Source organism: Eurypyga helias, unplaced genomic scaffold, assembly GCF_000690775.1.
Source record: "Eurypyga helias isolate BGI_N326 unplaced genomic scaffold, ASM69077v1 scaffold4785, whole genome shotgun sequence".
In the NCBI taxonomy this organism is placed as follows: Eukaryota; Metazoa; Chordata; class Aves; order Eurypygiformes; family Eurypygidae; genus Eurypyga; species Eurypyga helias.
In genome coordinates, this window is record NW_010250657.1 from 8,172 (window position 1) to 32,652 (window position 24,481).

The window sequence follows — 24,481 nt, forward strand, 5'->3', positions numbered from 1 at the left end:
CCGGGGGCATCCCGCTGTCATCCCTGCTGGGAGAACCAGCCATGGGTGCAGAGGTTACTGTGCTCAGGGCATGATGGGATGATAGCCAGCACACCTATTAATCTGAGGAAACTGAGCCTGAGTTGATAATCCTGCCAAAAAGACTATCAGGACAGCAGGTTAGCTGGGAGCTCATCTGTACACGCTCTCTGCTCTGAAATCGAGCCCCACTCACAGGCACGAGACAGCTGTATGTCGACACACTGACTGACAGTAATATACACTTCGAAGGGAAGATGAGCAATACACCCAGGCAGTAAATCTCCATTATAGGGGGTGGGAGGTGTGCGTGCCTCGTTCTTTTGGAGGCTTCTTGACTTTTAACAAGATTTTAGTCTCAGATTTATTTGAGCTTAATAAATGTCGATATCACACTAGCTGCAGAGAACTGTGGGACTGGAGCTTTGCTCTCTACAGACATGAACCAGAGTATCCCTGTTCCCTCAAAAAGAACCCCCATGTGCCTATATTTCACTATGTCCCATAGGTAAATTCTATGCCCAATGATCCACGTTCCACTAGCCCCTGAATATTTTCAGTTTGCAGATTACCAAATTTAATCCTACAATGTCATTACAGTTTTTGTTTATGGCAGTTTTTCTACTGCAAATTAAATTCTGTTTAATGGACTGCTTATCAAAAAAATGACACAGGGCAAATTTATTACAAAAAATCCAAAGCTACTGCGAATTTAATACACAAGAACTATTGTTGCTTTTTAAAGTAATAAGCCTCTTCATAAAATCTTGCAATTTACATAGAAACTGAAAGGTGCTTGGGGCAAAAGCCTGGTATAGACACACATCTGTGTGCGTGCACCCACCTCCTGCTCAAACCTGCCTCAGTGTTCATTTCTGTAGATCTGTTCTGGGAGAAAGGTCCGGCTCACTGCCTAGGAGACTTACCTCTCCTTTTTTTATTCAGGCAGATTCCCAGTTAGCTTCAATCACGGTACATCCATATTTTAAAGACAAAACTATTTCAGAATAATAGTTTGAGAAAACATAAAAGTGTAAAAAAGCACTGCTGCACATCATTACAGAGAACAAAATAAACCCAAAACCCAACCAGAATCAAAATCTCATTCTCCCTTCAAATTAATCCTGGGAGGAAGCTCAAGGCTTGTCCTTCTGGGTGTGCCAGAACAAAGTACCTGGCAGCCTTCCTAACTGGATCTTCTGATCCGTGTGGAGACTATAAACCACCTTGCTTTCATTCAGATCTAACACTGAGCTGATTAACTGAAGCTAACCAATGTGAGTCAAGAGCATACCTCTCTTCCACAGGGAAAAAGCTTTACTGGAGGTTGAATTTGCTTTGATACTGCACCTAAAAGAATCTCAGTGTCTACAGCAGCTCAATGTATCTTTTACCATTACTGTCATATGAAAAGGAAAGTGCGGTTAAAACTGAATAATGAAAGAATTCCAAAATGAGAAAATTATAATTAGTGGTTTTAGACAGGCAATCCTAGCTTATCTTTTTCACCTAAAATACCTCATCACATTGCAATGAATAAGACACATCTAGAAGAAGCGAATTACCAATTACACTTGCCTAGCACTTTCAGTCTGAGATCTTTAACCACTTTCCTTAAGAGTTTAAGCCACAGGGCACAAGTGTGTAGTAATATGATTGCCATTTTACAAGTGGAAAATGAAGAATATCAAAAGTTAAGATACAGAAGGACACCTAGGGAGATCAGAACAAGAACACGGTTCCCTTCTGCCTTAAACCCAAGGTTACATTCCTTTTCTAGGTGCAAAAGGGTGAGATGAATCTACATTCCCAACGTTACAAAGGGAAATCTTCCATACTCTGCTTCATGCAGAACAGAAGACCATGTGTTTTAGCTTAGGAATTATAAACCATAGGGGGAAAAAAGGTTGCTATTGAGATTTTGTGTCTGAGCGCTGTATTTCTACACTCAGCTGGCAATGTTAGTATCTGAAAGTTGGCACACTCACTGCAGCTGTGCCCTCAGACTCTTCTGAGGCACAAGCATTTTGACATTTAGCAAACTACTCACTTATTTCACATCTTGCAGGTAACCAGAACTTACGTGGTTCTTGCGTAGAAACCATGGCAATTGCCTCCTGAGATGACACACACTCACTAACATCTCCGTTAAAAGGAATAATGACACTTTCTCCTCGCTGCTGTAGCATTTTCTCCAGCAGCTTGTCCAAATCATCACCTAGATAAGAATTAGCAACACCGAATTATCTGGAAGCTTTTTCAGACAAATGATGCAGCACGTTAGGTACACACAAATTCTTGCATAGCTGTTGTCGAATCTGCGAAGGGGCGAGGGGCTGGAGATACAGGGAAGAGAGGGAGGGAGAATATTCTTCTCTTATTTACTGATTTGCCAGTTGAATGAATTCCAAAAAAAGAAACCACAGCTGAACAATTTCAGGTCTGTGCCTCTACAGCTATTGCTGACATCTGATGATTACAAAGAAACACACACTACAAAACAACCTCTAAAACCTGTGCTAGAAGAGCAACCAAGAACGGACTATTGCGCTTACGGGTTTCCCTGATGTCACATTCAGCAGCATGAACAGCGTTCAAAATGTTTTGCTGTGGGATGAGTAACTTGCACTGCACGGGTGAAGGAGACCAGCACTCCGTTCCACACAGGGCACAGGGAGAAGGAAAGAATGCTTCTCGGGGGAGAGGGCAGAGCTGAATTCATTCCACTGCTGAATTCATTCATTCAACTGCTGAACAGGAGACAGGCCAACCCTGAAGAAATGACCCTTCTTAGCTAGAACTTCCGTTTCTTAGGTTCACTCACCTAAAGATGTATTTTTGAAATGTGATGCCAGGAAACTAACTTTTCCGGTGATGAGCTCATAGCTGATCTCTTTTAAAAATTCACTGGTGGTAAGCATGCTTTCTGCAAGGGCTCTAGACTGATACTGACCTGGAGAAGAGAAAAGCGAGAGCAATCTTTAATGCAGTGCGTTATCAACGCCACCTTTCCATCCCAGAGGTGTGGGACTGATCTTCAGCCATGGATCTCCACTGCCTTTATCCAGTAGACTGGGAGACGAGTTTCAAGCCTATTTTGCTAGTGACTGAAGGACTAGTTATATCAGGTTAGCACATCCTTTGCAAGCTGTTGCCCATAGTTTTGCAAACTTGGGTGACAAGTGATATGCAAGGTAAGTATTTGTACCTTTGATGGAATGGAGGGTTTTGGCTAAATATGAAAAAGTAATCATCCCCAGCATGAAATAAAGCAAGGAATTGACATTACTGATTTACCTGCCTACAAAAGAAAGATGACTGGACAAAATGCACTTCCACCCAGACATACTCATGCACACACAAACATCATGGCCAGTCACCAATGCGAAACTTGAAAAACAACATGCTAAAAATGATAAAAATCATGTTGTGCTTTACAGAGGTCTGCAGAAGACTGTGGTCAGTCCAATATTGCCACGTGAAATAGCACAGTTGTTGCACAAAACAGAGAAAGACAAACGGACTATTTTGTCACCGAGTCACTTCAAGGTATTTTCCAAGGTAGCCACAAAACCAATAAAGTTTCAGGCCTCTCAAGGAGTAGTCATGGCCAGGGCCCAGCTATTTTTCTAGATCCTCAGGGACATCAGCACTCTAAGTCTTAATGGAGCAATAAGTAAACCGTTACATTGCAGTGTAACAATATGAAGGAGAATAAAAAGAACAAAAGGGATTGAAAAGCTGGAACAATGACTCAAGAAAATTAATTCAACAAAATTGCACTGCTATTGAAAGCGTACTGCAAATATACTCACCCAGGACTACTACGCAGAACTCGTTTCCTCTTATCTTTGATGCACAAATAGTAACAACATAATCGGGTAGCTTTTGCTGATGTTTCATTTCATTGAGAGACCTCAAGGTCTCCGAGATGCCCTCTGCCAGCGAGTTCTGGGTAACGACCACGTGCACGAGGTCCCGGGACACGCTAGCGATTAACCTAGCAAGCCAAGGGAGCTGACCTGGTGACACAGAGACACACTGTGCGCTCATTTGCAAGGATCGCTCTCTCAGAGTGAACTCCTGCATAGCTTTCAACATGATCTGCTCAAATTCTTCCCTCAGGGGTATCTGGTCAGGACCTACATCGATGACAAACAAACAGAACAATATCTCATATAAAAATGTTATTGAACCAGGAATAATCATAGGTTTGTCCTGATCTGAAAAGCTGCTTCACTGTGTTTTTCACATTCACAAAACCCACTCAATACTGCATGGATAACCACCCACATGGCATATTCTTGCTTTTTCATGTTAGAAGCCACTCTCTGCCACCACCTCCCCCCTACCCCCCTTTTTTTTTTTAACAATGAAGTATTCCATCTCACCCCTAATCTTTTTTTTTTACACTCAGAAACTGGTGGGACAATCGGGGAGTGGGATAATATGTGCCTTTTGTCTGGAACAGAAGGGTTAATTATGTAGGCTCCTTATGTTTTTATAGCAGAACACCCAAATCCTTATCCTCCAGTCTAATCGCAGCCATGCAGTATGACCAAGCCTGTCAAGTGGTCTTTGTTTCGCTTTGTCTCATCATGCATGCTAGTAAACTAAGCATGGATGTAAACAAAACATGTTTAACCTCTTCTGTGACTTTAGTGAAATTTGACTAATACAGAAAATCTTCGATTTTTTAACATTAAGAGATATATGCAAGTTTAGATCTACAGTCCCCAGACGTTATAAACTGTGGTGTGAACTTAAACTGGAAAGCAGACAAATAAGCTGTCCTGTCTCAGCATCAGTACCATGACTCAACTTCAATTAACATTTTGCTCCTTAAGATTTGTCTCACTGCCAAACGTGCTCAGGAACAGATAAGAATATTCAAGAATGCAGAATAAGAAGTAACTGTAGCTTAAACTGCCAAGACCTCCTGTCAGTGCCAAAGGAGAGAACTTCACGCTTCAGCAGCTTGCTTTTCTGTGACAAAAGGGGGGACTTAAATACCAGAGATATGTGAAATGCTGGGGGGTTTGGGTTTATGTTTTCTTTCAGGGCCAAAGACAGCAAGCAGCATTTTTGATGCAAGCTAAAAAGTTCTGATGAGTCTAATTTAACGCAGAATAGGCATAATCCTGTCTTTATAGTTCTCTTCTTTTGGAAATGTATTTCCCTTTCCCTTTTAAGACAGCATCATGAATTCTACATCTTTGAAGATCTCAAACCACAAAAAGCGGCATTTATTGACATCTTCTGCAGAAATAAACTCTATCTACAACATATCGACAACAACAAAAAAGATGTTATACACTAAAAGAAATAAAAGCAAGCTTTTGTTGATTGAGGAAGGTTACTTTAGAGACGATCTCTAGACATTGGGGTCATCATGAATGCAAGAAAATAATTGCACAAATAGAAGATTTCCATATGAGAACACACAGAATTTCACTCAGGTGATGAAAAATTATTTCATTCAGAGAAAAACTTTAAAAAATAAAGTCAGTTATCAGAAAGGCACTGATAAGGAAATATTTTTAAATTAGTGAAGTGTTTAATACCACACTTGGTGTGTGGCAGTCTTTCTCCACAACTATACAGAAAAATAACGAAACTAATATCAGATGAGATGGAAAACAAAATGATAGATACTGATTTTGATTTTGAACAGTTTCATGAATACATATACAGGAATCTGTCAGGTTAAAAGGGAATATTTTGAAACTTCTCTACAGAAATGAGTACACAAAGGATCATCCTGACTTCAGAAAACAAAACTGCAAAGCAAAAAATACCATAAAATATTAATATGTGAAAAAGACCTTATTAACATAGTTATGCTTCCAAAAGCACCTACAGTTTAAGACAACATATTCAAACATTCATTTCTGGGTAGACGCACTTCACAGTGCATCTCACATAGAACTACTCCTCCGACCATCCAAAACCAGGAGAATGGCTGGAATAATCTCCTGCTTTGAGTGTCTGAACATCCCTTCCACTGACAATGGAGGCTTGTTCCTGCCTTGAGTCTGCATGTGCATTCGGATATTGAAGCTGCAAAACACCTCTGGTCAAACATTCATTTCTGGGTAGACGTACTTCACAGTGCATCTCACATAGAACTACTCCTCCGACCATCCAAAACCAGGAGAATGGCTGGAATAATCTCCTGCTTTGAGTGTCTGAACATCCCTTCCACTGACAATGGAGGCTTGTTCCTGCCTTGAGTCTGCATGTGCATTCGGATATTGAAGCTGCAAAACACCTCTGGGTGTCACGGCACATACACATCCCCAACGCGACTCAAACGTACCCCAACGAGAGAGAAGGGAGAATGACTTTATAATTTTAGACACAAACCTTAGCAGTGTGTAGGATGAGATTAGGCTTATAGACACAGTAGTGCAACAGGGGCTGACAAGGAAGGGGGAGGGGACTTTCTACAAGGGACTGGGGTGACAGGACAAGGGGTTATGGGTTTAAATTGACAGTGGGGAGGTTTAGATTAGATATCAGGAAGAAGTTCTTCCCGGAGAGGGTGGTGAGGCACTGGAACAGGTTGCCCAGAGGAGCTGTGGATTCCCCATCCCTGGAAGTGTTCAAGGCCAGGCTGGATGAGGCTTTGAGCCGCCTGGTCTAGTGGAAGGTGTCCCTGCCCATGGCAGGGGGGTTGGAACTGGATGGTCTTTTAAGGTCCCTTCCAACCCAAAACATTCTGTGATTCTATGAATTAGTAAAAAACACACAATTACAAATGAGAGAAAGTAACCCATACTGCAAATATGGGCATTTTGAGGGATAAAAACAAAGCTTGAATGCTGCCAAAGATACCAAATGTGAAAGCTGGTTAAGTACAGGTGACTGTAAAGAACCACTGAAATCAAACACACCCCTCTATCTATTTTTACTTATTTCCTTATCAGAGTCAGTGGAATTGATTTGCAGCAGTGCTACGGCTCCCAATCACAGTTTTAACTGTGTATAGTCTTCGTAGTAGGTTTAAAATTAAAGCATCAGAAAACCACTTATATGGTTTGCTTTGATTTGTAATATCATTGTGAAATTACCAGCTGATTTCTGAAAACACAACAGCATTATCCTACAATTAATAATGCTCTATAATTAATAATTAATAAATAAATGATAATTGATAATTATTAATAATTAATAAAACTGAAAGGAATTCTCACATATATCCTTTTTCAAAAAAGAAGCACTTTCATAAATAATATTCTTATGATCTGTGATCACAGTCATTGGCAAACATATTTGTACAAGTAGTGAGAAAATTAGGCAAGACAGTATCTATTTCATTCTTCTGTCTGCTTTTTTATCTTTGCCTTTATCCAACTCTTTCACAATACCCTCTGGAAAAAAAGAATAATTTTTTACTCATACTTTCTTAAGAAAAAAAAAAGAAGAGGCTCACAGGAATAAACAATTTATGTGTGTATTTGTCTCTTCTCCTTGGCAAAAACTTTTGAAGCTGGCTGCCCTCCAATCATCCTTAATTTGCTTTGATTTTACAAAATGGGATAAAGGCTACAGTTCGGTGCAACTGTCACAATTCCAACAGTTTTAAGTTTGTAGCAATATTCAGAAAATCAACATGTTTTGATGGCCATGCTCTGCAGAATGCTTTGACTTTTCTCCGCATTGGGCTCTTTCATCTTACAGTGCTGGCACCCATCTCCACATAAGACCAAATGGAAAACTATTCAGCTTTGCACAACTAAGAACAAAAGCCAAACTAATCACCTGCTAATAAGGGAACTGCTCCATGCTGAAGGCGGGGTGCTCACTAGACACAACTCAGCTCCCAAAGCTTTGCATGAAGCTTCCTCCAGCCTGCAGCAAGTATAGACCTGCTGCATCCATCCCAGTTGGATTTGCTCATGGAGTATGGTTCACTGACTCAATAATTTTCAATAAATAGTTTATTTTTTATTGGAAATGCTGTATCAGCTGGCGATGTGTTTCTCTGAAGGAAATTTGCCAGCTGCCTCTATCAATCCAGGAATGTGTGGAAGTGTTGGTTTTGGCTGGGATAGAGTTCATTTTCTCTATAGTAGCCAGTATGAGGCTGTGTTTGGGATTTGTGCTGGCAACAGAGTTGGTAACACAGGCATATTTTCATTACTGCTGAGCAGTGCTTACACAGAGTCAAGGCCTTTTCTGCCCCTCACCCCACTCCACCAGTGAGTAGGCTGGGGGTGTACAAGGGTCTGGGAGGGGACACAGCCAGGACAGCTGACCCCAGCTGACCAAAGCAATATTCCATACCCTATGGCATCATGCTCAGCATACAAAGCTGGGGGAAGAAGACGGAAGGAGGGGACATTTGGAATGATGGCGTTTGTCTTCCCAAGTAACTGTTACGCGTGATGGAGCCCTGCTTTCCTGGGGATGGCTGAGCACCTGCCTGCCAATGGCAAGGGGTGAATGAATTCCTTGTTCTCCTTTGCTTGTGAGCGTGGCTTTTGCTTTACATAAACTGTCTTTACTTCAGCCCATGAATTTTCTCATTTTCATCCTTCCAATTCTCTTCCCCCCATCCTGCTGAGGAGGAGGGAGTGAGCAAGCAGCTGTGTGGTGCTTAGCTGCCAGCTGGGGTTAAACCACAACTGTGAACCAGCTAGTTTTAACATCCAGACTCTACGAACTTCCCAGTGAAGGTGAAGACCTCTAATAACACATGTAAGCCTACTGAGAGAAAGGCAACAGAAAAACATTCAGCCTGTGAAAAATGAAGAAACCCTCTGTCAGTTCTAACCTGGCATGCAATGGATTACTGAGGCAGAGAAAGATACATAAAGCAAACAGGTCACTCTAAAGGGTATTGCAGCACAGAAGATGGCCTCCCTCTTGTCTCTAACAGTACTGCATCAAGGGAGAATAGCAAAGCATAAGAACCCAAGAGTGAAACCTGCATAGAGCAGGGGGTTTTGCTCCCCAGATTATAGGATTATCACCGGTTGTGCTTCTTTCGAAGTGTCTGCACATTTCCTACCATTATGTATTACAGTCGTCCTAGTGGCAACCCAGTACAGGAAAAGCAGTGTGCTCTTCACAAGTCATTTCACACTCCTCTATGATACGCAGCATCTTTTCAAATACAGAAGTTAAAACTGAGACTGCTGTGAGAAGTTTCCCAACACTATCCAGCACTATTTTTTAACTTCTAAAACCTTACTGTTAACGCAGTTGCTTTTTACTCTAAGGTAGGGAAAAATGTGTGGACCTGCAATAAGATAAAGAAAAAGTGGTTTGCTCTCAAACTTGCCAAGAGTCCATTTCAAAAACATCTACAAGAATGAAATATTCACTGAATCACTTGCCTTAGTCTGAATAACAAATGTGGTTTTCATGTAAACGGTGCTGTCACCAAAACAATGATGACCATCACACATCTGCCAGCAGTTGTCACAAAACTGAATAAAACAGACCGAGTGTCCTTAGAAAGAGCTGTGATAACTGATGGTTTGATACCCTAAGCAAATGAGTTATTTGCATTGCAAATGCGTTTTCACAAAGGTGACCTGGTCAATCCCCATATGGAGAGCAGAAGCAGTATCAGCCTTTAAATTCACTTCGCTTCTTCAGTCTGATGAACAGAGCAGCGAAGTCACACACACTAGATGGAGCCACTTAACCTCTTCCAGGCATAAAAACAGCCAGAAAATTGGCTCTGAAACAGACATAAAGAAGGTGGGGAGAAAAAAGGACAGTCACAAATAAAACACAAGTGCTTATGATGAACTGCTTACCTAGCTGGACAAGATACTGAATAGTTAAAAGTATCATATTCTCCACACTTAGCAGCTGACCGCTGGTCAAACCCAGGAGATCCAAATCCTTGTTTTCCAGCTGTGGAATCTTGTAGCAATTCACCAGCAATGGACTTACAACAATATCACCAACATTTCCGTAGAAATAAGGTAAAGTGCCATAACCTTTGATAAAAGAAGCAAAAACAAAACCAGAAATTCACAAAACGTGCCACTACGTGACATCTTGCACAGGCTTCTCCTTAATGTTACCGTGGAAAAGGTACTGCATCAGTGACTGTTCTTGGCATTATAATTGCTTATAAAATAAATGAGATAGGCCAGCGAGCCTTTGCTGTATTGTACAACAAATGATCACCTAGATTCGCAAAAACTAACAATAACTGCATACCATCAGGATAATAATTACTGTTATCCAAATACAAATGAGAATATTATCTATTTGTGTCTTACCCTGACCTTTAAATAGAGATTCTCTATAATATAGTGTACAAAAAGAAAAATCAATAGAGGCAAAAGTACATTGATCTTAACATTATAAAAGCAGCATAAGTCACATTAGCATTGATTTAACCACTGTGGTATTGCTGTGACTGATTTCACTTTTTTTTGGCCAGTTTCCATTCTGTTTTCATAAACAGGTTAAATAAACATCAACAACAAAACATGCTGACCTGGAAGGTAAAGCACATGAGCACGGGCTAACTTTTCTTCTCCTGGAGAATGTTTTCGTTTTAAAAAATAAATTCCACACAGATTTTGCCAAACCCATCCATTTGGGTACATCTGGTTCTGTACTATTAATAGGACGCTGTTTCTCAGGGCCACTAATGTTTAGCTTAACTGAGGACTTTGCTGGCAAATCTCCAAGAGCCCAAGGGCTGCATTCAATTTGCACTTAAGCTGATGACTGTAGGCACCCTCATCTTTAATAAGGAAGTGTTTCTCTGAAAACCATTAGGGCACCATGCTACAGCTTTAGAACAGGCTCCCAGAAAACAACACTAGGCAAAACAAACCAGAAGTGCAACCCTGTTCTCGACAGATTTACTAGTGTAGATGGCCCTGTTAATTCTCCTGGGAATTGTGTGTATTAGGACTATCTGTGCAAGAAAGGACTTGGAGAACTTCTCCATTTCTTCAGGAATGAGAAATTATTCCATGGATTGTATTGATAGGCATGTTCTGCTAACTCATACAACCATCTGTACTATGCTGGGCTGAGAAGAGAATTAAGGTTAAAAAAAAAAAAAAATCACTCATCAAAACTCTGGCAGTACTAGTTGTCCCATCTCTAGTTATATAGTATGCCCAAACAGCTCAGGTTGAAAGGAATATTCACATTTTGAGTCACACTTTTAAAGTAAAAGCAATGTCATTCTAAGGGTTAACAATGTACTTTATACAGCTAAAAGATCCTAAAAGCCTGATATGTTATCTCACAGTTGATTACAAGAAGTACAGATTAAAAAAAGACCAAAAGTTAGTAAGAATTTCTTCCAATCAGTCAGTTCAAATCAATTTTCTGGTTCTCATCCAGAATCCCTGGGCTTCAAGATCTGGACTATAAATGCTGCAGGAAATATTTGCTTGTTTTGTTAAGTTGTTTATGGTGGAAAGCTATTTTCACTGCATGGAAATATTTCTATTCTTGGATTTTACAAAAATCTTATTTGTACAAAACTTCAATTTAGCCAGAGGACTTGTATAAATTTGACCTAGTTGTGACCCGTTCGCAAATCAGATTCTCCAGAAATCGCCTAACTTCCAATTTTAAATGTTGAGTAACTATAGCAAACTATCCATGACAAACTGACTTCGTCATGTACTGAATGCCAGAACCAACAAAAATAAATTAAAAAAACCCCTTTTTCTCTAGGGGAGCATGTTGAAAAACACAGCGTTTGATTCCCCAGTGCAAAACTTACCTATCAGAATCACTGGCCTGACTCCTGAGTTATTCAGCAGGTTTTCAGGAACTATTACAGTCTCCCCCGCTGGGATGGGTTGAGGCTGTAAAATTCCGGTTAACATGGATTGAGGAACTGGGACTGACAAAAGAGGCTCTATAAAATAAAGAAAAGAGAAGCTTCTATTATGAAAGGCTCATACTGTGATTTGGCCGTATGAACAAATGAAAAAAAAATTACTGCAGATCACTGACTGTAATAAAATTCAAAAGGTCTCTGCATTTCCTGCTATAGTTTTAAGTAATTTAAATTAAGAGCCTATATCCTCCTGTAGCCCCACCCCTAAAATAAAACTTTTTCTGACCACTGTATTGTTGGTGGGAAGCAGAGAAGAAAACACAGGTTTGAATATGCATCCTCAAACAAAGCCAAGTACTAAGCCAAAAGGCCACCTCTAAGACAGAGGCTACCTCCCAATACCTCATCTGAGCACAAGGCAAGAGGCTGCTCTGACTTCTGACATAGTACATATGTAAATAAAAAAAAACCAGCACAGGCCAAAATCTCAGAGTTGTTCTTAGACGGTTGCTACAAGGATAAAAATTAGACTTTACGAACGAGCAACAGCAGCTTTCACAAGTAAAACTAAATGAATCGAAGTGTAAGAATTTTGTATTCTCAGATCAGGTTTCAGTGTGAGATCTGCTTCAGGAGTTTCTCAGGCCTCATTTGGTGGTTTGTAACAGATTTTTCAAACAATGCCATCAACAGAAAAACATCATAGGCAGCGTGAATGAATGCATGCAGTGGAAGTGTTTATCCAACAGAAAAAAACACTACGAAAGACTCCTGGAAAATGGAGTACACAGCAGAGGGAGTGGATTTGTGGAGACAAACTCAATGAAAGGGAGGAGATTGCCTTCTATCGCGTATCTTCAGCAGGTCTCTGAAGCTAGAAATCTACAAAAGTTGCGATTGATTTGAGTTGCTCAAGCAGGCAGGCCTGCACTACCATGTAACCCTTCTTCCCATGATAAGCATGTCTGAAAATCAGTTCCAAAACACCTCAAAATCAAGCCCTCCAAAGCAGAGTTAAAAACATGCATGTTGACAAATGTTTTTATTATTTCCTGTATATTCATTTTCTCACCCTACAGACACAGGAATAAACGTTTACTCCCCTTTGCAAAGTATTATGAACCGCACAACTGAAAAGTGCTTAAACAGCAAACAGTTTTGTTGACAGCAGTGATGAGAGCGAGTATAAAGATGTATGTCTTTATACATACCCTACACGGATACTGATGAGCATTCACACATATTTGTATGTAATCCTGTTTCATATGATGATGTTACATACAGCTTTTCCACGCACAACAGACATTTGGTCTCACAAACTTTACGCTTTTAACTGAAGATGACCTAGTGGATATCCGTGCCCTTTGTTAGGCCAAAGTTATATAAAGCCCATTTTCCTGTGCAGGAACCGAGTGTACTGTTTCTGTAGCTTGCCACACCAGACACAGCACTCAAGGTGAAGGCTAATAGAAATCCTTCAAATGTGTTCACATATCCATACACCTGCACAATTTTAGAAGAACTGAGTTACATTCAGGGGTCTTGGATAGCTTTGGATCCCTATTAATATTACTCTCCTCTTCCTTTCCTCTCTCCCTCACAGTAATTTTAAATTCCCATTGTCCCATCTTAGATGAATGCAACAAGGACCAGGCCTATCATGTATGTTATTCTGGGACATCTGAAGCACTAAACTGCTTCAACAAGCTTAGTTATGTTTGCTGCGCAACACTTAAGAGAAGCAGCACGGGGCGACAGGTCTGGCTGAGCATAGCTTTTTCCAAATTAAATCTGTACGATGCAAGTTTTACCTGTTCTTGCCGAAGGCCGAACTGTAGGAACAGGTACTGCCAAACCAGGAGGAGGGACTGGGGACCCAGGAGACCATCCCCGGTGACGTTTCTTTGGTGGTCCAGAACTGGACATTGATGCTGAGAAGGAAATAAAAAACTAATTCTAAATGCCATCCTCCAAAACGACCAGATTCCAGCCCACACTTCCATTTCACGTTGGTGTTGAGCTGGTATCACGCCACAGAGCATCAGAGGTTTGCACCCAGATTTACACGAAGCCAGACTATGAATGCTAAAAATGTTGTTACCTGTGTTAAAAAGTAGAGAATTATCATTAACGGTCATGCCAAAACCCAAATGGATCCATAAAGACTGGATTGCAGAAACAGCAATGATGGGAAGAAGAACAAAATCACAAGTTTCAGACTGAAACAGTGTAGTATAAAATAAAAGAACAGAGAGGTTTTCTTTACCTTGGTCTCCAGCTGCACAGCTAGGGCTTGGAGACGTCGAGTGAGGCATTGGCCGAGAAACTGTAGAACTCATTACATTATTTCTTCCTCCATTAGCGTTTCCATTAGCAACATCCGTGGTACGCAGCGAAAGAGGAGCTGAGTATAATAAAATACAGAGCGTATGGCTTGAAACCATCTTGAAAACAAACAAACAAAAATCATACGGCCGCATGCGGACACAAAAGAACAGGGCAAGGTGCATGACTGAAAGAAACATACTCCAGGGAAAGCAGGAAGTGTACTTGGCAGAGAATAATATGGGCACAGGCTGCAAAATCCTAACTGTGAAACGGGGTCTCTAGATTACAGGGTGGGAAGGATAGGTGGAAGAAAAAACACAAAACAAATCCCACTGATTAAAATAGGAAATTACACACACAGGAAATTATTGGGAAGTTTGTGACACATTTGTTCAGACACTGAGCGTTTTAAAAAGTGCACATAACTAACTCAGTTTGTGAAGATGTCTAAGCCTCTCTGGTACATCTCTACATTTTTCTGCCAGTTGTCCCTGCACCATACACAGTGATCCACTACAGGGTTCTGATATAAAGCTTTATCAAGGGAGATTAAGCAGAGACAGGAGAGTTTGCTGTACAGTACATGCGCTCTGAGCACTACTGAGGTAAACTATGCTTAATTTTGCTCCCTCTGCTTAAGATAATCCTCCAGTCCCAGCAGGTCTAACACCCTGGCAGGACCCACTATATCCAGATCACAAAATGAAACTACAACAACAGGGGATCACAAGAAGTTATCCTCCTCACACTTCTGAGATACTTCTTATTCTTTTGCAGAGTCTAATTTTTGCAGGGGGAAAAAAAGGCATAAACTGCATAGAATAGACATGGAGCCCAGGGGGTACGACAGCTCCACACCATATCTGCCAGCTCCACCAAGATTTCTCTCCCAGAAACATGCTCCGAGAGCAGGGGATGGTGCAGCCATCTGGAAGCCAAGGTGTGGGCTCAGTTTGGGGACAGTAATGGCCATGGAAATTTTCTGTGCAGAGCACTGAGAGAATATGAGAGTTCTGGGGAATAATAGTGAATGTTCTCCTTTCCTTTTTCCATCAAAAAGATTATTTCTTGGCTGTTAAGCTGGTAATTCCCTTGGCTCTGAGCTATCCTGGAAAGCAGAGCCATACCTGCAGAAAACGCCTTTCCTACGAGCTGCACTGACAAAGCCAGAGGTTTCACAACATTCTTGTTCCGGGTTGGGTCTTGAGTTCCACTTAAATTAACAGCAGAAGATGATTTTGCTGGGCTGAATACTGAAGAATCTGAGAAAAGTAGTTAATTAAATAATGATTAAAATTGTATATGTGGACACATGTATATAATTTGTATTATATACACATGAACATTCACACACATTTATCAAAACTCATCTCTGCATATAAAACAATTTTTTTTATACTCATAAGAAATCATCACATATCGGTATCTTTTAGAGGAGTTGTAACAAATGTTTAACTGGGCATTTCTACAGAATCTCATATTCTACTGATGGATGTGTTTCACATTTTGTATTCAGATATGCACGAAACATATTTCAACTGTAGAAAGAGCTATCTCATTGCTCCTCAAATTAGTCCCGTGGGACAGGCAAGCAAACACAACTATCCCATGTTGTGGGAAAAGTTAAGGCAAGGAGTTTATGTGACTTGTCCCTAGCAAGCATAAGGAATAAGCACTGGAGTAAGTTGCTTAAAAAGGTTGTAGAATCTCCATCACCTGAGATTTCCAAGAACAAGTTATCAAACCTGTGTCAGACACAGCTGAGCTTAATTTAGGGCAGAAATAAATACCAGATACATAACCTCCCTGCAGCACTACTGTCTATAAAGCTATGAAAAGTGTATGTTCATTTATAAGTCTGGGTAAGGAATGAAAGGTTTCTGAGGCCAAATTCTTTGCATGAATAAACAAATGGCAACTCCTTAGAGCACTTTGCCAAGGCTGAAAAATATTAGTTCTATTTTATGGATAAACTGAAGAAGAAATAAATTCTAATAGTTGCCCAGTATAAAACTGTAAATCAGAACTGATTCCAAACGTCTCAGCATGTAGGCCCCTACTTTAACATCAAAGAGTTAATATCTGCAATTTACTTCAAGAAAAATTCAACATTCGGATGCTGATACACTGACAAACCCAAATTCTTATAATCAGGGTGAAAGAGCAATAACTCTGCATCTGTCCACAAAGTAGATTGCAACAACTAGGCAGAGTAGGCTAAGTTCACCTTCAGATGTCCTAATAAAACAGCCAGGGAAAGAAAACAGAAGGCAAAGCCCAACTTCATCTGCCAAACACATTCACCCTCAGGCCACACACCATTTGGCTTAGGAGGGTGGGGAGGAGAGTCCGCTTTGCCGGACGGAGTAACTGGGATGGGGAACGAGCAAAGAAGCCTCTGCTGTTGCTGCTCCACCAGAAAACCTGCTCCACACTCACAGGAAATACGCTGAACGGCAAACAAAACAGACCACCAGATCAGGGGTTTTGGAGGAAAACGTTGGTCTCATTAAACATGATGTAGCAAATACATAGTGTTACAGCTTTCCTCAAAGTCAGCTGTCCTGAGGCTTTGGGGTTTTTTGGTTTCCTTCTCTTTAGTTCTAATATATTTTCTTGAAATTTTATCTATCAACATAGATGCGGCTGGTATATGCTTAAACATCACACTGGTACCTAAGCAGAACTTTTAGTACTACCAGTTATTAAAACTGCTCATCTTCCTATTGTAAAACCCTGTTTCTAGTTGCTTTTAACACCTGAATTGAAGTTTTCCTTCTTGTGTGTCTGCCTAAAACCAAATTTTTGATTCTGTTCAAGGTTTCAGCCATTTTTGTGTCTCCTCTGCAGTGGAACTGCATCTTCCCACGTGGTTTTGAAAGGAGGACCCGAGACCTGACTGCAATGTCATGGCCACACCGTACTGCCAGCTTTATGGTGTTTTGAAATTCTTCTGTGGTCTAATTTCTACAACGAAGTTACCATTTCAGCGCAGTACCCTACGTGTGCCTGTAACTGTCTACCTGCGTGTGTCTTCTAGAACTGGGAGACTGAACTGCTCGTTTACAAGGGCAGAAAACAGAAATATTTACACAACTTCAAGAGGTAAAAAATGCGTACGAGTTGACAACAAACTGAAAACAATTGCAGAAAGCAACTTGCTAATAAGTAACCCCGTTTTAAACCAACTGAGAAGTCAACTCCAAGTACAGCTGCGCAGAGCCTAGGGGAGAAGAAGTCAGACCTCCACCAGAGGCGACACATGTCAGAATTCACGCCACCAAAAAAGGTGCCCTCCCCCCTGTCCCTCGGTCACAGGGGATTCATATGTATGCATGTGGCATTATCTTCACGAGAAGATAACAGTGGAAGGAGATGAAAAGGTTTTGACAACCGTGACCTAAGAGTACAAACAGTGACACACAGAAACACCAAGCAGACTGAAAATCGCAGGGAGTGATAAGGAGAAAGCAGTATATAAAAGGTGTATCCATTAACTTGGCAGGTACAATAGAAGACAAAGCTGTGTAAATATTCTCGTCCCAAATAAATAGGTTCTCATGCATCTGCACAGTTCTCATGCCAGGATCTGGAAGCCAAGGGATCATGCAATGAAATGCAGATGTTTAAACAACACTCATTTCATTTTCACCAAAGCCTGAAGCATACAGAGACAGGGGTGACCACCTGGGCAAAGCGTCTCTGAACATCCTGATCAGTGATTACGATTTCATAAGGATGCATATGGTCAGCTCCCATTTGATATTCCTTGTTAACACGCTTTGTAAGCGAATGAAGTATTTTAACAATTTTGTTTTCTCATCTGCATTTCATACTCCTCTAGAGAAATGTACGACCTAGTACGCAGATATCAAACAACTACAACAACTAACAAAGTTTTCTCATGTTTTTAATTTTTCAAGAAATAGCACAGGCACAAGAACATGTAACAGCATAGAGGAAGCTGCAATCAAGCAATGAGAAGAAAAGCTCAAAGGAAAGCACCTTGGCTACCTGCAACAAATAAATAAATAAATGGAATTACGATGCTGCTTCTTTGTCAGCCAACGTCCATTTGATTTTTATCATTTCTCCTTTTTTAAGTATGTCATTAATGGCTTTCTAGAACAGTTATGAGATCTATGCTAGCTCACAAAACCACTGTATGCGTATGGGGAAATTGATATTCTCAGTGCACGCTTCTATGAAATAAAACTTGAATAAATAAGCAAGCAAATAAATAAAAGCTGCCCCCTCTAGCCCCAAAAGGAGATTATTTTCCATTTCAAGACAAATAATCTTCTCTATACAGTAAGTAAAGCCCTCCCGATAAATGTGCAATTTAAGGTTTTTTTGAGATCCACAGAAAATTAAATTAAATAAACACAGGGAGACACGGAATCAAATAAATGAAAAGGTATTCTTAATAATTTTTTCATCACCTGTTCTTATGAGGACTAAGACACCTTTCAGCCTCACCTGGGTCTTAAACTTTCACAAAGCAACTTTTGATAGGCATTTTTCCTGCTGTAATCTACACAAGGCTTGAGGTAAATACCCAGTTGTTTACAGCATCCCTGAACCAACAATATCTGAGGTAACTTACCACCCCCCGTGGTTATCTTTATAGCACTTCCAGCTCCTACCTGTCTGAGTGAACCCTGATTTGTATCCATTAGCTGATCCACCCTCTGGGGTCGCGGACGGTGACACCGAAGAATTTGGTTTAGCAGAGAGGCTAGCAGCAGATGATTGCCTGCTTCTACATTCTGCAAACGAAGCAGCTACAGTACATATTAACAAGGCCTGGCTTCCAGTAGCGACAGTTCAGCAACACGGCGGCGAAAGGCGACAAAATGTTAAGAGCATACACACAGCACGTACGACAAACAGGGGCAAATAGCAGCGTTCAACAAAAATACGGCTCTCGCCTTTTAGTCAACTTTGTCTTCTAATTAGGAAAACCTCCCTGGGGGCCACTCAGAGGGCCAGGCAAATACAGACCAGATGCTGCAAAATGGCAAGAGCCCTCAGTTCGCAGCTTCCAAGAGGTTTCCAAGGTATTGGACATGTCCCAGGAAACGCTCAGCAGCTTCTGTGGCACAACCTTTATACAAACCATCATATGTTGCCCTTTAAAAGTAGAAATTGCACTGAAACCCAGATTCTTAGTATGCCTCCCCAAAACCTTCAGGGAGACCTCAGCGCTGTGGGTGTCTGTCTGGGTGAAAACTGAGTTGAGGGAGGAGAAAGTGACCTTAAAAATTACACATTAATCCACTTTTTAAACTGAGATCTAATCAGGTTTTGTTTGAAGAGAAGGGGGGTTTTTAAGAGCACTTCTCTTCTTCTAATTAGACCTTTAAAGTGAGTGAAGGGCAAAGGGCCACCAGACGGATGGTAGCAACATGGGGATAGAGCCTAGCAAAATAATGCCCATGAGGTCAATTCCTGGTCGATTTTCTAGGCTTTCATGGGTGCTCAAAACACTTGCAGTTAGCATATATGCAAAAGCGATCCCAGTTATCTGCCTCTTACAAGTGTGTTACCCCGACAGCATTTACCGGGACACACAACAACCCCAACTGTATGAGCACAGGGGGAAGGGGGTGGGGTGTGTTCAGAAAAAGGATCCCAAAATTAAAATAAGGTTTCTTTTTGCTGTATTTGGAACTCAAAAACAGTCTAAGAAAATAAATCTTTCTGTAGTTCTGTGAAAAACACTGCTGAAACACACATCCACGCTAAAGCAGTAGTTAAATCTACTTGTAACTGAGAAAAGCAGCTGAAGCCAGGCTCCCTTTGAACCACTAACTGATACAGTACTATAATCACTCATACAGCTTGGTGATAACCATCTCTCTCTGGTGTCATGCTGCCATTCACATGAGGATGTGACTCTTCAGATGCGTGTCAGTCCTCCTGTGGAGCTTCTCCTCTCTCCTCACATCACCCTCTTTGGAACAACAGGCACCAGATCAAACTCTGCCTTTATTAAGTAAGACCACGGCTGACGAAGACCGGCAGTCTGCATATACACCAACTTAGTAGACAGCGAGCAGGTAAACCATTCCTCTCCTTGAGTCTTTGCATGGCTCTAGCTCCAAAAACCTGCATACTCCAGTAGCATACCCCATGGCTACCTTTGCCTTGGGTCACAAATGTCATCTCTTTAGCACATGGCAATATTGCACAGGCTGTGCCAGTACAAAGTAAGCCCAAACGTAAACCACAGCGTAAGTGGGAAGAGTATGCAAGATTTCTCCTCATTCCCCGAAATCAGTGGCCTGAGCCTTCTTAATCTCATGGTGTGCTAGCTATCCTCAGGCATTAGACTGACTGAATTGCACCTGCTAAGATGAGTATCAGTGAAAAGCCAATGTTGGAGCCCTGGCCGTGAGTCATCTTGCTTCAGGCACAGAAAAGAATCAGCAGATTGAGCAACCTTATTTCTTCTACAAAGATGGCTGCACATGGTAAGAAGGGCAAATTTAGGACTCTCACTGAAAGTATGAGGAGATGGAGGAAGACCGTTTACGATCGCATGGTTACTAAAATAAATAGTACTTAAATACTAAAATACTCAAGCACTTAAATACTAAAATAAATAGACTTAAATAAACCTCTTGGGCAAAATCCAGACTTCAGTGAAATCAGTGGGAATTTTTGCTTCAAAGAGTAAAGAAAGTCCTCTTCTACGGTTCCTTTTGAAAGCATATATTTTCCACAGCAACTTTCAATTTTTCATTCAACATCACACTAATATAATAAAACCCCCTTAAGTGAATGGGCAGCTGTATTACCTTTCCAGCAAATAAGAGGTCCCTTTGACAGTACACCCTGGGAGCTTCTTACTAGGTAGTACTTTAAGTGCTTCTGCTTCTTTGGCTGAGTGGTTAATTTCAGGTTGATATGATTAGAAAACTCCGTGAAGTACCGAAATCCTCTTTCTCCACAGCCTATACAATTCCCAGAAAATCCTGGAAGAAAGAAGCAGAAGGTATACGCACCGATTTAATGGCTTGTGCTATCTGCTAGGAATAAGGCCATTTTAACCCACCTGCGCATCCAGTTCAGAGCGACTGGGGGCCTCCAGCTTCTGCAGATGTCCTGCTCAGTGCATGCGCGTCAGGAAGCAGCCAAACACAGGTAGATTTTAAGTCTTAGCTTTTCTGAAACCCTTCCATCTTTCTAGGTCATACTAACATGCCAAAATCCTACAACCGATTTTCCACTCTACACAGTGCAGAAAGGAACAACTACTTGGAGGGGCAAAGCTGTGACGCCAAGCTAGGAAACTGCCTACTTTACTTCTGAGATTGCTTATTTTACTTCCACATTTCTACATTACAAAATATAGGATCCAAGCTGCATGCTTCCCTCTCTCCAAACAGTGGCTAATCCACGGTAGCCGCTACAACTTCATGTGGCTAAAATTAACCTTAACATCTAGTGAATTTTCTCTGAGACTCCTTTTACAAGGCACTTTCCAAGTAAGCTGGAACTTGCAGCTTATTAAGGTCTTAAAAGCAATCATTTAATGTCCAGATTGTTGTGGCAAGTTAGGAGCGTTCCAGGATGCTTTTTAAAAACGTACAACCTTCATGAAAAGTAACACATTTAGGAATGATGGCAGAAGACTCTTTTTCTGCAATGTTTCCAACATGGTTTGGCAGGAGGAGATGAAACCTTGAGTTGAGGTCTGGAGGACAGGGTCCAGACTGAGGATTATACGCAGCCTTATTTCCAGCACCATTCACAACTATGTTAATAGCAATGTTGCACACCCACGGCAGCGGTCTAACATCTCCTAGAACAGGGCACATTCTGAAATAAGCCTGTCTTAAAATCCTTCTTTGAATAAGCCCTCTATTATCTCATGCTGAATAATTAAACTCCTCTGGCTTGTTTGCCTCTTCACTCATCTCGGAATCCCTTTCAACCCTTAATGGAAAAGTATTTTATGTTCTTTCTGGAACATCTATAATGATTTGTAAAAGTGCTGGGCTGATGAGTATCTAACAGAAATGCTTTATTTTTGGGTTTTTTCCCCATTCACTAATCAGTCCAAGATCTGTAACAGAACCAATTTCTCATCCTTACTAGTATCATTATTTTCCTCAATGTCAACTACCTCAGAGAATACCAGTTCCTGGACTCATCTGTCAGCCAAATTCACAATTTTATGAAAAATATATTCAGCCTTTTTGAAAACACGCATTTTCCATAAAACTCATTAATTAAGCCACTGTCTTTAGCCTTATTGTGCCTTTTACCATCATACCTTCTTGACATGCTCAGCACATGGTTGGACTCGATGATCTTAAAGGTCTTTTCCAACCTAAAGATTCTATGATAAGTAGATTTCTTCATCCTGTTTCTCCTAGGACTGAATCAGTCCTTCCCTCCTCCCTTGCAACCCACAGGAACTACTGGTGCTTCTCCGTAGCTGTCAGAAACAGTCATCAGTGTCTCTCAGAGTTGCCAAGTCAATTCTTTGCTCACAGGTACCAGTTGCACAAGCCTGGAGGCATTTAAATACGTAGCATCGGCCATGGCAGAGCAGAGTTGTCAGTCACGAGGCTCATTATCAAATGGTACCAGGGATGGTAGCTTGATACAAAGCTGAGGCGGGGGAGGAAGGCTTACTAACAGACAAGTAGTACCACATTTAATCAGACTAAACACCATCTGTCTGTCTGTCAGACAGTTCTTACTGATCAACTCTTGACGCACCCTCTGCTCAGTGAGGGAGCAGCTCCTCTGGGGATGGCAGTATACACCAGGGCACCCCATGATCCCAGCAAGGGCACACCATACCACAGCTCCCATCTAACTCAGGCCAGTGGGATTTCTGCCTTCAGTCCAAAGGTTTACAGTGTGTAGTAGCGTCTTAAATGGGTTTAAGGGAGAAATAACATTAAAGCTCGTAAGTACAAAAAGGAGTTTTCAATAGTTGTGCAAAATATTGGTAGTCTGGAGGAGAATTTAAACAGGGTATTTATGCTTTATTGTAATTTCTTCCTTGGTGAAAGGTCTTTATGAATATATTCTATGCAGCACAATGACTGGAGAGAGAAATGACAGAGTAAGTCCAAAACAGGCTAAGGGAGCCAAAATACATTAAATCACTTTTACTGGCCTGTTAAAATGTGTACCAGTTGTGAGCCAGTCATGAAATCTAGATGCACATATGTCTGTCTTCATTCACCAAGAAGCATTCTCATATGAAAATTTTAAAGCTCATAAATGTAACCAATTATGATGTAAATGGAGGGGGTTTTTTTGCCTATGTATTAGATTTTGAGAGGCAAATGGCCCTCAGAGCTCTTACTGAGAACAATGTTCCTGGTGAAGCCAAGGGCAGAATTTGTCCCTTAATCCACAGAAAAATAGATAGCTCATCTTCTACAGTTGCATGAGCGTATTTCTTCTTAAACGAAAACGCTGTAAGCATCAGTGGAGATAAAGAGTATGCAGACAGTTCACATTTAGAATGCCAGGGCTGCAACTGGCTTCTGCCCACGCAGAAATCACTAAGACTCGATTGTGGTTAATTGTGGAATCAGGGACTTGTTTTAAAATGGGCTTTTGAGGCAGGTTCAGCTATGGATTTAATTTAATAAAACCAACCCCATCCTCAATCTATTTCTAATAGAAGGTCATTAGCTGAAATGACTTTAGGTAATTATGAACTGATCTTTTTCTCTGAATTATTATGACACAAAGAAAAAAAGAAAAGATCTCTTACCTAAAAGTGCATTTTTTCCATGATCATCTGGCAAAAACCGTTTGTCAACAGCGCAGACTAGAATGTGCTCAGGAAGGTTGGGAGATTTGGCTCCTACTAACAGGAAGCCTGCTGGGATATCAATTTGCTCCATGCACAGAGATACTAACCGTAAATCCTTGCCTGCTTGACAAAAACCTACAAAACAAAACAAAACAAATGATAAATCTTCGAAAGATTTCATTTCATTTTCTTCTTTTTATCAGTTCCAAAACCAAATGGGGCTTCACACCTTGATGCTGTAACTGGGAGTTTTAATATTACCTTTTTAAGGGAAATAGAGGAAATGGAGATAGCATCTCATCAGGTCCACTAGCTCGGGGTTTCAGAGACAACAGATAAACATTATTTTAAAAAGATCCCAGACACATTCAGACAGAGAAGTAAGTGTCTAAAGATTAGACAACAAATGGCTCAGAAACTCAATTTTTCAAAAATATTCAAAATAAGAAGGGAAGTTTCTGATTTTGTAACAGAAAACAGCTCTTAAATCATTTCAAAGAATACTTTTCCTCTGCCAAATTTTAGTTTACAGTATTTCAAGACAAGCAAATTTGTCTTTG

General features: G+C 40.8%; 1 protein-coding gene across 1 annotated transcript in view; it reads right to left on the reverse strand.

The window, feature by feature from the left end:
* Window positions 1-24,481, reverse strand: part of LOC104509700 (GREB1-like protein) — a gene marked incomplete at its 3' end in the record, with an annotated part of 38,959 nt that overhangs the window by 6,308 nt on the left and 8,170 nt on the right. Inside the window, 11 exon segments of the mRNA XM_010151735.1 lie at window positions 2,102-2,236; window positions 2,843-2,971; window positions 3,834-4,160; window positions 9,792-9,977; window positions 11,741-11,878; window positions 13,612-13,731; window positions 14,067-14,204; window positions 15,256-15,390; window positions 18,775-18,897; window positions 20,932-21,108; window positions 23,880-24,056. Of these exon segments, the coding sequence (XP_010150037.1) occupies window positions 2,102-2,236; window positions 2,843-2,971; window positions 3,834-4,160; window positions 9,792-9,977; window positions 11,741-11,878; window positions 13,612-13,731; window positions 14,067-14,204; window positions 15,256-15,390; window positions 18,775-18,897; window positions 20,932-21,108; window positions 23,880-24,056 (1,785 nt within the window).